The 14660-nt window shown below is 50.5% G+C and overlaps 1 protein-coding gene across 1 annotated transcript in view; it reads right to left on the minus strand.

Moving 5' to 3' along the window:
* The window catches only part of Fam20c (FAM20C golgi associated secretory pathway kinase), a 56437-nt gene that overhangs the window by 2937 nt on the left and 38840 nt on the right, over positions 1 to 14660 (minus strand). The window contains exons 5-9 of the mRNA XM_057765636.1: positions 12180 to 12295; positions 1810 to 1990; positions 838 to 947; positions 622 to 703; positions 37 to 96 (exon numbers count right to left, since the gene is read on the minus strand). Coding sequence (XP_057621619.1) covers positions 37 to 96; positions 622 to 703; positions 838 to 947; positions 1810 to 1990; positions 12180 to 12295 — 549 coding nt within the window. The remainder of the gene's footprint in view (positions 1 to 36; positions 97 to 621; positions 704 to 837; positions 948 to 1809; positions 1991 to 12179; positions 12296 to 14660) is intronic.

Here is a 14660-nt window from a genome sequence, read left to right on the forward strand (position 1 = left end):
GAGCAGGAAGAGGTCCGGTCAGGCAGGGGCTCCTACCTGCAGCACTGATGAAGAGGTGCTAGAATGGAGAGCTCATCATGTGAGTATTTCCCAAACCTGTGGGAAGAGGATAGCGCCATCAGAGCTCTAGGAGCTGGAAAGCCAGGCAGGGCACAGGGGCCCAGCCCTGCACGGTCCCACCTCTCAGTGCCATGGTGCCATAGTACCATGGTAACCTCCTGAGGATCATCGATGTCAAGGCTGACCCTGGCCATTTCCAGCACTGGCAGTATTGTTTTTGTTTTGTTTTTTATAGTTGGAGCTAGTAGTCTACCTTGTTAAGCAGACGGTGATGGCCTCTCCCAGACAGAATTGACTGCTTATTGGCCCTTCTTGTCAAGTCACAGGCTCTCTGGCCTCAGTTTCCCCAGGATAACAGGAAGGTGTGATAGGAAGTACTCATATGGTCACTACCATGAATCTGACACCCCGTGGGAGTTTTCCTTGCACACCCTGATGTGTCCTAGGCCCGGCCTTTCAGGTGATTCCCCTGCCCCAGAGACTGCTTCTCAGGCTAGGTTGGTTCCCCATGGATGAGGGATGGCTGGCTTCCCCGGGTCTTCAAGGGCACAGAACACCCACCCGCGCCCGTTATCCAAGTGTATGATGAAGGTCTCATTCCCGAACTTCTCAAAGGTCTCGTAGTGATGTCGGTCCATGTTTCCTGCAGGGACAAGCACGTACAACTGCTCAGAGGCCTCTGCCCCTCCTGAGCTGTGGGTCACCAGGTGGTGACCCTAAACACCAGTCAAAGGTGTCTAGGCGTTTCTGGCAGCCAGTGTGCCCTGCAGGACGTACCCATGAGGAAATCAAAGACAGTCATGTCCATGATGTCCAGGATTCGGTGGCCACTGTCGTAGGGTGGCGTCTGCTTCACCTCCTCACAGTAATCGGGGTCCACTTCCCATCTGTGTTGGGGAGAGGGGGGCATAATGAGACCAAGGTTGAGGGTCTCTCCTCTGAGTGAAGAGGGAGGTCCAGGCCAGATGCTTGGCACCTCCCGGCTCGGCAGAGCCTGGGTCAGTAGGTTCACACGTCGTAAGGAGGGTTCACAGTGGGGATGGAGTGTTTGCAGGGACACATCTTGGGACAGGCTATGGGGCTGAATTAACAGGAGCCTGGGAGATGACAAGGTCATCCTTCCCGCCCTAGCTGGAACCAGGACTGAAGGCACTGTCAGCTGATGTCAAGCTTTTTATTAGTACCTGACAGGCAGAGGGTGGGGTGGGGTGGGGGAGGTTGTGTTTTGAGAGACCCCAGTGGCACCTCTCCTAGCTCTGTGTGGTTAATAGGATCAATTTGACTGCATTTAGCATCCCCATGGAAACACGTGTACCTCTGGGTGTGTCTGTGAGGGTGTTTCCAGGGAGTTTTAACTGAAGCAAAAACCCACTCTGAGTGTGTGTGGGCGGCACCATTCTCTAGGCTGGGGTCCTAGGCTGAATAAAACAGAGAAAGCGAGCTCAGCATCCACATCCTCGTCTCTCTCTGCTTCCTGACGGTGACCAGCTACCTCGGGCTTCTGCCACCATGCCTCCCTCATGATGACAGACTGCTCCCTCAAACTGGGGGCCAAAACCATCTTTGTCAGTGACGAGTAACCAAGACACACGGCTGCTACTCTCATAGCAGCACAAGCGGAGCTGCCTTCGCACTACCCTTGCTGCTGCTGTTGAACCTGAGCTACTGACTCTCCCCTCCAGGCCCTGTGTCCTTGGCTGTGCAGTGGGCAGAAGCCGGGCCATTAAGTCCCAGGGGTGCCTGACTCACTCGGCCTTCTTTCGCTTGTGGTAGGAACGACGCCAGGGGTTCCGCCATGTCTTCCTCTTGGCCAGCGACAGGTCAGGCAGAAAGGCCGCCAGGGAGCCTTCGATCTGGTCGGGTCTCCCGCACAGGGCATGCTCCGTGGAACAGTAGTAGGAACATTCCCCATAGAAGCAGATGTTATTGGCTGAAGAAGGGGAGATCCAGTCAGTCAGCGGCCACCACTCCTGGAAGCACCCACAGTGCTGCTCCTGAGGCACCTTTGTCCTCACAGCCAGGACTCGTCACCCAGTGGCTGCCATCGCCCTGAGATCCCATACCCCAGAACACCCTCAGAGCAGCCACAGGGAATCAAAGTCAGACCCTTGCCAGAGCTACTTGCTGCTCACATGCCAATCCCCTCAGGTCCACCCAGGCTCCTAAGAGTAGAGAAAATGCCAATCAGACACCCAAGGGAGTCTAGTATTTACCTGCAAAAAAAAAAAAAACAACAACAACAACAAAAAACCACATACAGCCTAACCATGAAAGGAACCACTTACTCGGGCAAAGACATGAGCAGGTCAGGTTCCAAAGAGAGACAAATGGAGTCTGGACAGGCAGAAATCAGTGCAAAGGTGCTACAACCAGGAGGACCTGAGTTCCAGCCCTAGCACTTATGTAAAAACCTGGGGATGATAGCATATGCTCATGATCCCAGAGCTGGGGAGGCAAAACCAGAGGATCCTGAGCCTCTCTACTCACCAACCTGGCCTACTTGGTGAGTTCTAGGTAAAGGTGAAGGAAAATAAAAAGAAGGAGCTCGAAGAAGGCTCCCAAAGTTGACCTCTGGTCTCCACATGCAGATAAACATGCGCGCGTGCGCGCACACACACACACACACACACACACAGTCATAAAGCTCATGGGAAGACATCCAGTTAGCTCTTTCGTCTGGGAGACTCACACCAAACCCACAGTGAGAACCGGCTCACATCCTCTTGGATGGTTGTGACCAAAGGGCCATATGGTGACATGCGTGAAGGAGGTAAAGAGCCCTGGGATCCCAGCAGGGTCATCAAATGATGAAGACGCTTGGAAGTCAGCCTAGTGGCTGTCAGAGGAGTTCACGTGCGATCAGCTCTGACCCAGCTGCTCCAGATAGGGTTCCCAGCAGGCGAGGCATATGGAAACATTCCCATTCTCAAGCCTGTGTGGCTCACACAGGAAAGAAGCTGCTCAAACACCACTGGCCAACACCAGAAAAAGGAAACAGTTGTCTTTCTTTTTCTGCTTTTGAGACAGGGCTTCATGTAGCCCAGGCTGGCCTTGAATTTACTATGGAACAGATGAACTTGGACTTGTATGTGTGCGCACATGCATGTAAGTATACACACGTGTGCGGGGAGCCCAGAGGACAGCCTCAGATGCCATTTCTCAGAACACTGTCCACCTTGTTTGGGCAATGGGGTCTCTCCCTCACCTGATACTTGCCAAGCAGGCTAGGCTGACTGGCCAGCAAGTATCAGGGAAGCCCCCTGTCTCCATGTCCTTAGAACTAGTATTGCAAGTGTGACCCCACAGTTAGAATTTATTTATATCTATTTATTATTATTATTATTATTATTATTATTATTATTTATTTTAAGCATGGAGTCTGGGGGTTGAGCTGGGGTACTTGGGCTTACAGGGCAAGGGCTTTAGCAACCGAGCTCTTTCCCCACCCTCTGACCTTGAACTTCTACTCCTCCTGCTTCCCCTTCCTAAGTGCTGGCTGTCAGTTTGCTTCACTACACCTGGTCTATGTGGTGCAGGGGAAGGAACTCAGGGCTTTGTCAGTGCTAGGTAAGCAGTCTACCAACTCAGCTACCTCCTTGACGACTGTGGATGTTTGGAACCCCAGTGCTGGGGATGTTCAGACAGGGAGATCCCCGGAGCTTGCTGGGCAGACCGTCTAGCCCCATCAGGGAGCTCCAGGTTCCATGAGAGACATGGTAGCTAGACATCGAGGAAGACACCTGATGTCAACCTCTGGAGCACACACTATGGTAGTCTGAATGTCTGTGGCCCCCCTAAGTTCAGAGGGAGTGGCACTATTAGGAGGCATGGTCTTGCTGGAGGAAGTGTGGCTTTGTTGGAGGGGACTGTACAGCACGTGCCTTTAATCCAGACCTGGAGATTGGAGGGCACACCTTCTGTAGGAAGTGTGTCACTATGGCGGTGGGATTTGAGGTCTTTTTCTCAAGCTTCCCTCCATGTGACAGTCAGTGAACTTCCTGTTATCTGCAAGACGTAGCACTCCCAGCTCCAGCACCATGTCTGCCTGCACGCTGCCGTGCTCCCCTTCATGATCATAATGGACTGAACCTCTGAAACTGTAAGTGAGTCACCCTAATTAAATGTTTTTTCTATAAGAATTGCCGTAGTCATGATGTTTCTTCACAGCAATAAGAACCGAACTAAGACACACATAAGCGTGCATGCGGGGTTGGGAAAGACAACCCATAAAACTGACTCTGCAAAGCCACCTAGGCCATACAGCCATCAGTCGGGATGGAGGCTGGAGAACTGCCAGGACCAGGTCTGGAAGGGGCAGGGGTAGGAATGGGGTATGTGTTATCTATGATTCCTGACACACCTGTGGGTACGCAAGTCCTGGCTGGTCAGGCTCACTGCCTCTCCTCTCCCCTTCCCTTCCTGGCCTCATCACCCCTCCCTAGTCAATGCTGCTAATTAAGGTGGAAAGGATCAAAAGGAGGCCAGCCTACTGCAGCTCCAGGTGCTGATGCAGTTCAGCCAGCTCCCCACAACTGAGCCACCCCCACCCCAGCCTAGGGCAGAGAAGCAGTGGAAGCCAGGCAAAAGAACTGTCTCCAGGAGAGAAAGTTCTATCCCGTCTCTTGTTGGCCAGAACCATGAAATTGGATGCCTCTGTTAGTTCACCGGCCCTACCAAAGCTGGGCTCCGAGCCTATCGTGTTGAAAGAAGAAAGGAAACTTGCTTCTGCTCCCTACAGCCTGGTGTCACAGAGGCAGGGATGACTTGCAGAAACTAACGGCGTAGGCACAGATGGCCAGGGTGTACGAGACATGTCAGGAGAAACAAAGACAGCAAAGAAATGTGTTCCTTAGAGCTGGGGGCTTCAGAGGCCCAGCCGTGCCTCTCAGTTGTGTGGTGCTGGGGCCCTCAACTGCCCTCCCTGAACCCCCAGGAGCTACCCCACACCCAGGATGGAGCTTTCGCAGGCTCCCGGCTTGAGTTTACAGAAGGCCCCTCTGAGGCCTGCCCCACCTGGAAGGGAGGGGCACGCACCTCCTGACTGACCCAGAACAGAGCTGCTCCAAAGTATAAGGGTGTCTGTCTGCCGTGATCAAAGACCTCCCCGCTCTACTTAGCTCTCAGCCGCAGCAATGGCAATTTTGGCAGCGGAAGGATCTAGAAGCGCAAGCAAAGCAGAAACAGCAAACCCAAACAGACCTGGCTTTTCTAAAGGAAGATCAAAGCTGCCTCCAAGACCCTGCCTGTGCTTCAGAGGAAACCAGACATCTGGAACGTTCTCAAAAGAAATCTGGCTGATGGGGCAGAATGCGGTCTGGCAGGGACAGCTAAATGGAGGTGGCTGTGTTTTAGAGTGGCCGGTGACACCCAGCTCTGCAGAATGTCAAGAGTGAAGCATTCAGGCCGGATGAACCACCTTAGGGGGCCCCTGACAGTCAGGGAAGATTCTTGGGGTTCATGCGGCGGGGGGAGTGGGGACAACCAACAACTTGCAACTGACTGGCAAGTCTCCCTGTGAGTTGCAAACTGGGAGCTGTGGGCCAGCTGATGGGAGCAGCACCTGCAGGGGGATTTACAGAGGAGACATGTGACAGCTGGGGCTCACCAGTAGACCCAGTGTGGGACGCTGCATGCAGGACCATCAGCTAAGGTCCCCTGCTGAGGCCGGGAGGGAGCTCCATACCAACAAAGATGCATCTCGTCTGCTCAGATGAGTATTTAGTTCAGTCTTTTGTTTATTAAAAGCAAATAGGGCCCCAGGAAGAGCTCAGCTGGAAAGAGCTTGCTGAATGAGGACCTGAGCGAGATTCTCAGAACCCACATTTAAAAAAAAAAAAAAAATCTGAGCACTGTAAGCCAGGTGTGGTGGCTCAAGCCTTTTAATCCCTGCACCGGGGAGACAGGGAGACAGAGACGGGTGGCTGTCTGTGAGTTCGAGGCCATCCTGGTCTACAGAGTGAGTTCCAGGACAGTCAAGGCTATACAGAGAAACCTTGCCTAGAAAAAAATAACCCAAAACAAACAAACAGGTGGGCACTGAGGCTCACACCTGTGATGTCAGCTTTAAAGACAGTGGAAATGGTTGGATCCCTTCAGTTCACTAACCAGTCAGCCTCACTTAACCTGTAAGTTCCAGGTTCCATGAGGGATCCTGTCTCAAAGCATGAGGTGGAGAGAGATTGAAGGAGACACCTCATGCTGACCAATGGGCTCTGCATGCACCTACTTGTGCATGTTCGTGTGCATGTACCTACATGTGCCAAACACAATGAAAAACAAACCAAGTCCAGAATCCTGCACTATTCTAAACAACTAAACCCACAGGATACCGACACTGCGGCAGGTGACCTCGGTGACTCCTACCTCAGAAGCCCTCACCCATGACTGCGCTTGGACCCCACATACCCTCGTGAGCTGTCTACCATCTTTCGGAGGGGCTGCTGGGGCCCTTGGGCCACAGAAAACAGTTTAGTAAATTCCTAACTTGCTGCTTCTGCCTTCTCCTGAAGCCCCCGTTCCTCCAATTCATGTTGGGTGATTTCCTCAACTGGATCCACCCAACGACACCAGCAGGTGAAGAGCTAAACTGGAGGTGGCAAACCAGCTCCACGGAGACTATTATGAATTTTGACATTTGAGGTGACATGATCTCACATCTTGAGATCACAGTGCCAAGTCACAGAGCCAGCTAAAGCAGAGAGAGCACAGGGACCCAGCTGGGAGAGACGGCAGCATGGTCTGGCAAAGGGCAGGAGGCTGAGGGTCCTGTCCTGGTGGTAGAGGGAATTCACAGATGTCTGTATTAGAGCTTGATAAACGGCATCTTTAATACTACACAGAGGGCCAGGGAGGTAGCAGTTACTGGAAAACATGAAGATCTAAGCCCCATTCCCTAAACCCACATTAAAAAAGAAAGAAAGAAAGAAAGAAAGAAAGAAAGAAAGAAAGAAAGAAAGAAAGAAAGAAAGAAAGAAAGCAAGCAAGCAATCTGGGTATGTTTGGTGCACACTTGCTCCAGCACTGGGTAATACAGACGGAAGGCTCCCTGGGCCTACTCAGTGAGCTCCTGGTCCAGGAGAGACAGACCCTGGATTTAGAACAGGGTTAAAGGTCCCTGAGGAATAGTAGCCAAGGTTGGCTTCTGCACGCATATGTGTAAGCACACACACATGCAAACACCTCCCATACACACTCACATACCTATAGACAAACACACATATACACAAAAGGTGACACCTCCATTACAGACCCATCCGGGGAAGCAGGAGACGCTAACAGATGTGCTGGGAACTACCTGGACCCTCCTCACCTGGGCAGAGAGATGAGCACCAGTTGTCAGGAGGTAGAGTTCAGTCCCTCTGTGTCCCCAGCTGTGGATGTCCCATGCCCTACTATCCACATGCTGTCTGAGAGTTCTGGGGGCTGTGTCACCTGGGCTCACAGCTGCAGCAGGGGATGACCCCTGCCACCAGCCTGGATGCTGAGCCAGCAGCTCTGCCAAGTGTGTGGCTTAGGTGAGTGACGTCACCCAGCCTGCCTGGCCTCAGAAGGGCGTGTTCTCAGAAGCGACTGAGTGACTGGCATTTAGACCCCTGCCTGACCTGCCCAGGATTATCTTTATTTCCTGTCCTCCCTTGAGAGCTCAGGATGGAGGTCTGAGCGGAAAAAGCAGAGTGCTGGGGCTTGAACGGCTGTGGGTCAGCCATTGCTAAACAGTGCCACCTCCAAGAACAGGGCAAAAAGCACAATTAAAGCTGCAGTCAGTAAAGGTCTTGTCACACAAGCGTGGGGACCTGAGTCCATCCCCAGAAGGCACATTTAAAAAGCTGAATGTTGTGGCATGTGCTTGTCAGCACAGTGCTGGGGTAGTGGGGACAAGAGGACCCCTGGGACTCACTGGCCAGCCAGCCTAATGTAATCGGTGAGCCCCAGGTCCCAGTGAGAGACCCTGATTCAAAAAAACAGGGTGGACATAAAACCTGAGGTAGGACACCTATCTGAACAAGTACATACAAACATGAATCAGCACACACACACACAGACGCACACACACACAAATGAGTATATACAAACATGAATCAGCACACACACACACATAATTGAGTATATACAAACATGAATGAGTGCACACAAACATGCATGAACACACACCTATATGAATGAGTGCACACAACGAATGAGTACACACACATAAATGAGTACATACAAACATGAGTGCACATACCTATATGGGTACACACATACACATAAAAATGAGTGCATACAAACATGAATGAGTACACATACACACATAAATGAATACATACAAACATGAGTGGACACACCTATATGAATGAGTGCACACAAACATGAATGAGTACACACACACAAAAATGAATATATACAAACATGAATGAGTGCTCACAAACATGAATGAGCACACACACTTATATGAATGAGTGCACACAAACATGAGTGTACACACCTATATGAATGAGTGCACACAAACATGGATGAGTACACACACCTATATGAATGAGTGCTCACAAACATGAATAAGCACACACACCTATATGAATGAGTACACACAAACATGGATGAGTACTCACACCTTTATGAATGAGTGCACACAAACACGAATGAGTACACACACATAAATGAGTACATACAAACATTTGAGTGCACACACCTATATGAATGAGTGCACACAAACATGAATGGGTTCACACATACACATAAAAATGAGTGCACACAACTGTGAATGAATGCATAGACAAGCTGGATTAAACGATGCAGCAAAGGACAAGAAGCAGTGAGGTCTTCAGGCACAAGTCAGGCTTAAGCTCAGCCCAGGTGCCTGAAAGGTGTGCATAGCTGGGGGTGTGGTGGTCAGTCGCTGTGGGCAGTGGAAGGCAAGATGCCAAGATCTGGGGCTGCAGAAGTGAGTGGTCACCAGGGCCAGTCCCTTCAGCAGAGGCAGGCAGCAGTCAAGGTGGGAATCTCAGCAGAAATGCAGTCCTCAGCAGGTCCCAGTCTGAGGTGGGTTTCCGCTCTTTCAGAGAAAGTTCCTATCTACAGCACAGGCTGTCTTGTGGGCCCAAGCAACTATGAGTGATTTACTTTCAGCATTGCTAACACCAGAGATTCTCCACCTAGAATTGTCCAGTTCTTGATAGAGAGTCCCAGGGACCAGGGACCAAGGGAAAATGAATGTGTGTCTCCACTTATTCAAGGAAGTCTCCCTCCCTCCGCGTGTATGTGTGTGTGGAGAGGGGCACAGACAGACATTGGGTGTTTCTCACTGTAATTGGAATCCCAGTGATTTTCCTGTCTCTATTTCCCATAGTACTGAGGTTACAAGCATGTGAGGGTTCATGCCCCACCTTTATGTGGGTGCTATGGGGGGCATGTGAACACATACCCTCATGCTTATGCAGTAAACACTCTTAGCCAGCTCCCCTATTTCTTCTTATCAATGGGATCTGAGATGGTGGTTGGTGGAAGCGAAGCTTCAGCGAGGCGTGGGTTCACGGCCTCGATTCTGACACATTTATGAATGTAGCTCGGAAAAGAGCCGCAAGAGCTGATCTGCGGCTTTTGTGCGACTCCAAGACTGCAGATAAATCTAATGACGGCCTTAATAGGATGATTTGCGGGAACTGCAGGGGTGTGAGGCATGGTGGAATTCCTGCCTGCACTATCAGGAGAGTGCGGGCAGCTGATCTGCACCGCCACCCCCCACCTCATCACTTCAGTCTGCTTTGCAGATGGCTATGGGACCTCTGGCACCTTCAGAATGTATCACACAGAAAATAGAGTAAAGAACAGGCTGGGATGTAGCTTAGTTGGCAGAGGGCTTGGCTAGCAGGAATGAAGCTTCCGTTTCCATTACCAGCACCACAGAACAAACAAGCAGACAAACAACTAACAGGTGTTGCCTCACACACCTGGCATGCCAGCACTTGGGAGATGAAGGCAGGAAGATCCAGATTCAAGTCATCCTTTGCTACCTAGAGAGTTCTGGGCTAGCCTGGGCCACATGAGACTCCATCTCAAAAACACAACAGGGCCTGAGGTCATGGCTCAGTGGACAAGCTGTTTACTGCCAAACATGAGGACTGGGGTCCTGAGCCCTAGAAGATGCTGGATTGGGATGAAGGTCACTTGTAGCATTATTACTCAGGAGACAAAGACAACTGGGGAGCTAGAATAGGAGGGACTGGTGAGATTTTGGTCAGTAAGAGTGGAGACAGACTGAGTAGTGTACTGAGGTCATTCCTTTGAGGTCAACTCGACCACACACACACGCACGTGCATGCAACACATACATCATACACACTACACACATGCACACGCACACACATCATAAACATCACACACACTACAGTACACCCCATACACATACATCACACACACCACACACACGCCATACACACACTAGATGTACACCCCATACACATACACCATACATACACACATCATACACACCACACACACACATCATACAACACTATAATACACTCCATACACATACACCACACACATGCTCCATACACACTATATGTACACTCCATACACACACTATACATACACTCCACACACACACATACACTCCACACACACTATACACACCCCATACATATATACACACATAAACACACATACCACATACACATACACTACACACACAGCATAATACACCACATACATAAATACCACAAACACTACATACAAATGCCATACATGCTACACACACACTATATATCCCTCACACACTATACACACACAAACACACACATGCCACACTATACCCCCAAATAAAAAAAACAATAACAACAAATAATAACAGAGTAGGTGGAAGGGGCATTGCAGAGAGACCTGAGATAAGCAGGTTGTCACAGACCTGGACCACAGGGAAACCCAGAGAGCAGGGTTAGAACACCCATGCAGAGATAAGCACATGATTTGGTTTCTGTGCATGTGTGGGGTTCACAGTGTGAAGTCTGAAGTCTCATCAGTGTGAACACCCCAGCCACACACGTCTCCCTGGCATGCAGGGTGTCCAGTGGTGACCTTCAGTGCACCAGAGATCTGTGGCCAGCTGTTACATCTGCAGAGAAAGTCTGCTAGACACATCTCCAGGTGACAGTCCCTCTGGCTGTTTTCTGATCTAGAAAGGTTTGGGAGAACAGGGCTCTGATGACCAGGCTACCAGAGGCTTTCAAGAGAGACTAGAGTTTTAAAAATATACAGCAGGCCAGCTATGGTGGCACAGACCTGTCATCATGCATTTTGGTGGCTGAGATTGGAGGACCATGAGTTCAAGGAGAAACAAAACAACAGCCAAGTATGGTGGCCCACATCCATAATCCCAGTACTTAGGATGCTGAGGCAGGAAAATGGAGCGTTTGGGTTCAGCCTGGTATACATGAGTTCCAGGTCAGCCTGTTTCCCCAAACCCAAATCAAAGCCTAACAGCAGCAACAATAACAAAGAACTCAATCAATCAATCAATCAACTTAGATGCACAGTTGGACCACAATGGAAACTCCTCTGTATGGGCACAGGAAGGTGTCACTAAGAGACCATATGTCTGCAGATTGGTACACATACATGTCACCCACTGGAGGCTGTATGGCCACCCTAAGTGGACACAGCTGCTACACAGATGTATTTTATGGTCTCTGTGATGGTTAATATTGACCGTCAATGTGACAGGTTCTAGAATTGCCTAGCAGACACACCTTTGGGCATGCCTATGAGGAGGCTTCTAGATTAGGTTAAATCTAGACACATTCTCAATGTGCACAACACTAACCCATGGGCTGGGATCCTGAACTGAATAAAATGGAGAAAGTGAGCTGAGCACCAGCATCCATCTCTCTCTGCTTCCTGACTGTGGATGCCGCATGACCAGCTACCTCACACTCCTGACGCCACACCTTCCCTGCCATGATGGTCTGGACCCTGGAACTGTGAGTCACATAAATCCTTCCTTCCTTAGGGCACTATTGTCTGGACATTTTATCTGAGCAACAGGAAGAGTAACCTAATCCCTAATCTTCTTAGAGTTGACCAAGGCCAGCACGTGACCTAAGCCGCGTTAGTCCTCCACTCCACCCTGTCCTCAGCAAGGTTACCTGGAGACACAAAGAAGGTTCTCCACAGCTTCTTGTCCCGTGTGACATCCCGGATCTCCTTGGTCATGTTGATCATCCTGCCAGCCACAGGAGGGACTCTGCGGAAATCCAGGATCCTGGTGAGAGAAGGTGGGGTAAAGGAGTCTTTACTCCGGGGCTGATTCTCACTGTCCACAGAGGCCAGATGCTCTACCCTCACTCTCCAGCCATCTGCCACACGAGGTCCTCGGGCTCAGCACAGCCCAGAACCGTCATGCCAAGAAGATGTGCACTCCGGAGGGATTGAAGCCTCTATGTCTCATTCACTGACTCTGGCCCAGCCTGATAACTACAATGTGCCCTCATTCCAGGGCTAAATTTAAAAGGGAATTAAATTAAATTACCCACCCTTAATGGGGCTCTTTCTGCATACATTGCCGCTTGCTTAATTAAATGGAGATGCCCGATGCTAGCTAGCTTTTTCTGCTGACACAGGATGTAGAGAGGAGTTGTCCTCCGTGGATGGGTGAACAGAAGGGGCAGGACAGCCTACATTCCTGTGATGAGGGGCCCAAGGACTTCACAGGACAGCTGCAGCCAGCATCATGCCACCTCAAGCGTCATGGTTCTGTCTTCATGTGTGGGTACACATGTATGTGGGTTCATACACGTGGGTGCAGTGCATAAGGTCACCTTGAGTTCAGGTCTCAGGAGCCGTCAACCTTGTTTTTGAGACAAGGTCACTCAGCAGCCTGGAACTCACTGATTGAGTTAAACTGACTGGTTATCAAGCCACAGATAGGTTATCCTCCTATCTCTCCCTCCCCAGTCCTAGAACGGCAAGAGTGTTACAGCCATGCCCTCTTTTCAAATGGTTCTGAGGATAGACCCCATGTGCAAGCGCTTTACTGACAGAGTCATCTCTCCAGCCCCATGGCTGGCTTATAAGGTGGTAACTTGAGTAACCTCGTGGTGTAGAGTTATGGGTTCAGGATGCTTAAACGTCTGGGGATTTCTAGCTCCCAAGTAACGTCTGTGATCTACACCAGTCTCCCAGGACCCAGTGAGAAAGCAGATTCTGGCTCTAGGGTCTGAGACAGCGCCTGGTCTCCGCAGTCTAGCCAGCCCCACAACAGTGAACTAAGATCTATGTCTAGCCACGGCTGTGGTGCAGTCTGGAGGGTCTCGAGGATTGAATGCAGAGTCTTATCCCTCTGCTATTGCCTGGACAGGGGTACCTCTGTACCCCTCAGAGAAGACCCCAGGGTCAGACCTGTGAAGAGCTCCTCAGGGCACAGGCAGGGCAACCTGAAGTCTATAGTGAACCAGATTCTGCTGGGTCAGGGCTGTCCCTTAAGGGACAGGGGACAGAGCCTCCCACCTCTTGTCACTGAAACACCACTTCCTCCAAGGTGATCTGTTAAAACCGACAATGGCTAGAACTTCTTTCTGCCCTCATTCCTTTCCCCTTTATTCCCAATGTATCTGCCATCTGCTCCTGCTGCTCCTTGCTGGGTGCAGGGGCGTTGGGGCCCACCAGAATCATAAATGTCACAAGGGCAGGCTGGCTCTGGTTAAGAGTATGAGTGGCTGGCTCTCCTGGAGCCTCACTTTCTGGTGTGCAGGATTAGTACGCGAGGCTGGGGAGACAGCGTAGTCTGAGTTCCTTATCTAGCAATCAGGTATGGTAGCACACGCTGGTAATCGCAGCACCGAGGGACAGAGACAGATTCTTGGGGCTCACTAGCCGGCCAGCTACCAGCCTAGTCTATGTGGTGTGATCCAGGCCAGTGAATGATTCTGATCGAATGATACCCGAGGTCCTCCAGTGCAAGCCTGCACACACCTGTGCGTACCCCCATGCCCCTCACACTCTGATGGGCCTGTGGTGGTTTAGCATGGAATCGTTGTGGGGATAACAATGGTGGCTGCATGGATTCCTAAGGCCATGCCTCTCTGTAGGTGGCAAGCATGGGTACACAGATGAACCTGGATCTGGATGGCTCTTGGTGGTATGAAGGGAGGGGACTCACCTGTTGTGGAATATTAGTTTAAGAAGTATTACACCAGGCAGAGGTGGCGCACACCTTTAATCCCAGCACTTGGGAGGCAGAGATAGGCAGATCTCTGGGAGTTTGAGGCCAGCCTGGTCTACAGAGCTAGTTCCAGGACAGGCTCCAAAGCCACAGAGAAATCCTATCTCAAAAAACCAAAAATAAAATAAAATAAAACAATAAATAAAAGATGTGTTACATTTGTTTATGCTGTGGAACATTTGTTTAATGATGCAAAGATGTGTTGCATTCTTTTATGTTGCATTTGTAAAGCTGTGTTACATTGCCTGCCTAAAACACTTGATAAAGAGCTGAATGGCCAGTAACTAGGCAGGAGAGAGAAACAGGCGGGCTGCCAGGCAGAGAGAATAAACAGAAGAGGAAAGAGCGAGGAAAGGAGAAGGAGAGGAGATGCCAGAGGTCAGTCATGGAGTAAGAAGGAAAAAAA

Source organism: Chionomys nivalis, chromosome 3, assembly GCF_950005125.1.
Source record: "Chionomys nivalis chromosome 3, mChiNiv1.1, whole genome shotgun sequence".
NCBI classification, from domain to species: domain Eukaryota; kingdom Metazoa; phylum Chordata; class Mammalia; order Rodentia; family Cricetidae; genus Chionomys; species Chionomys nivalis.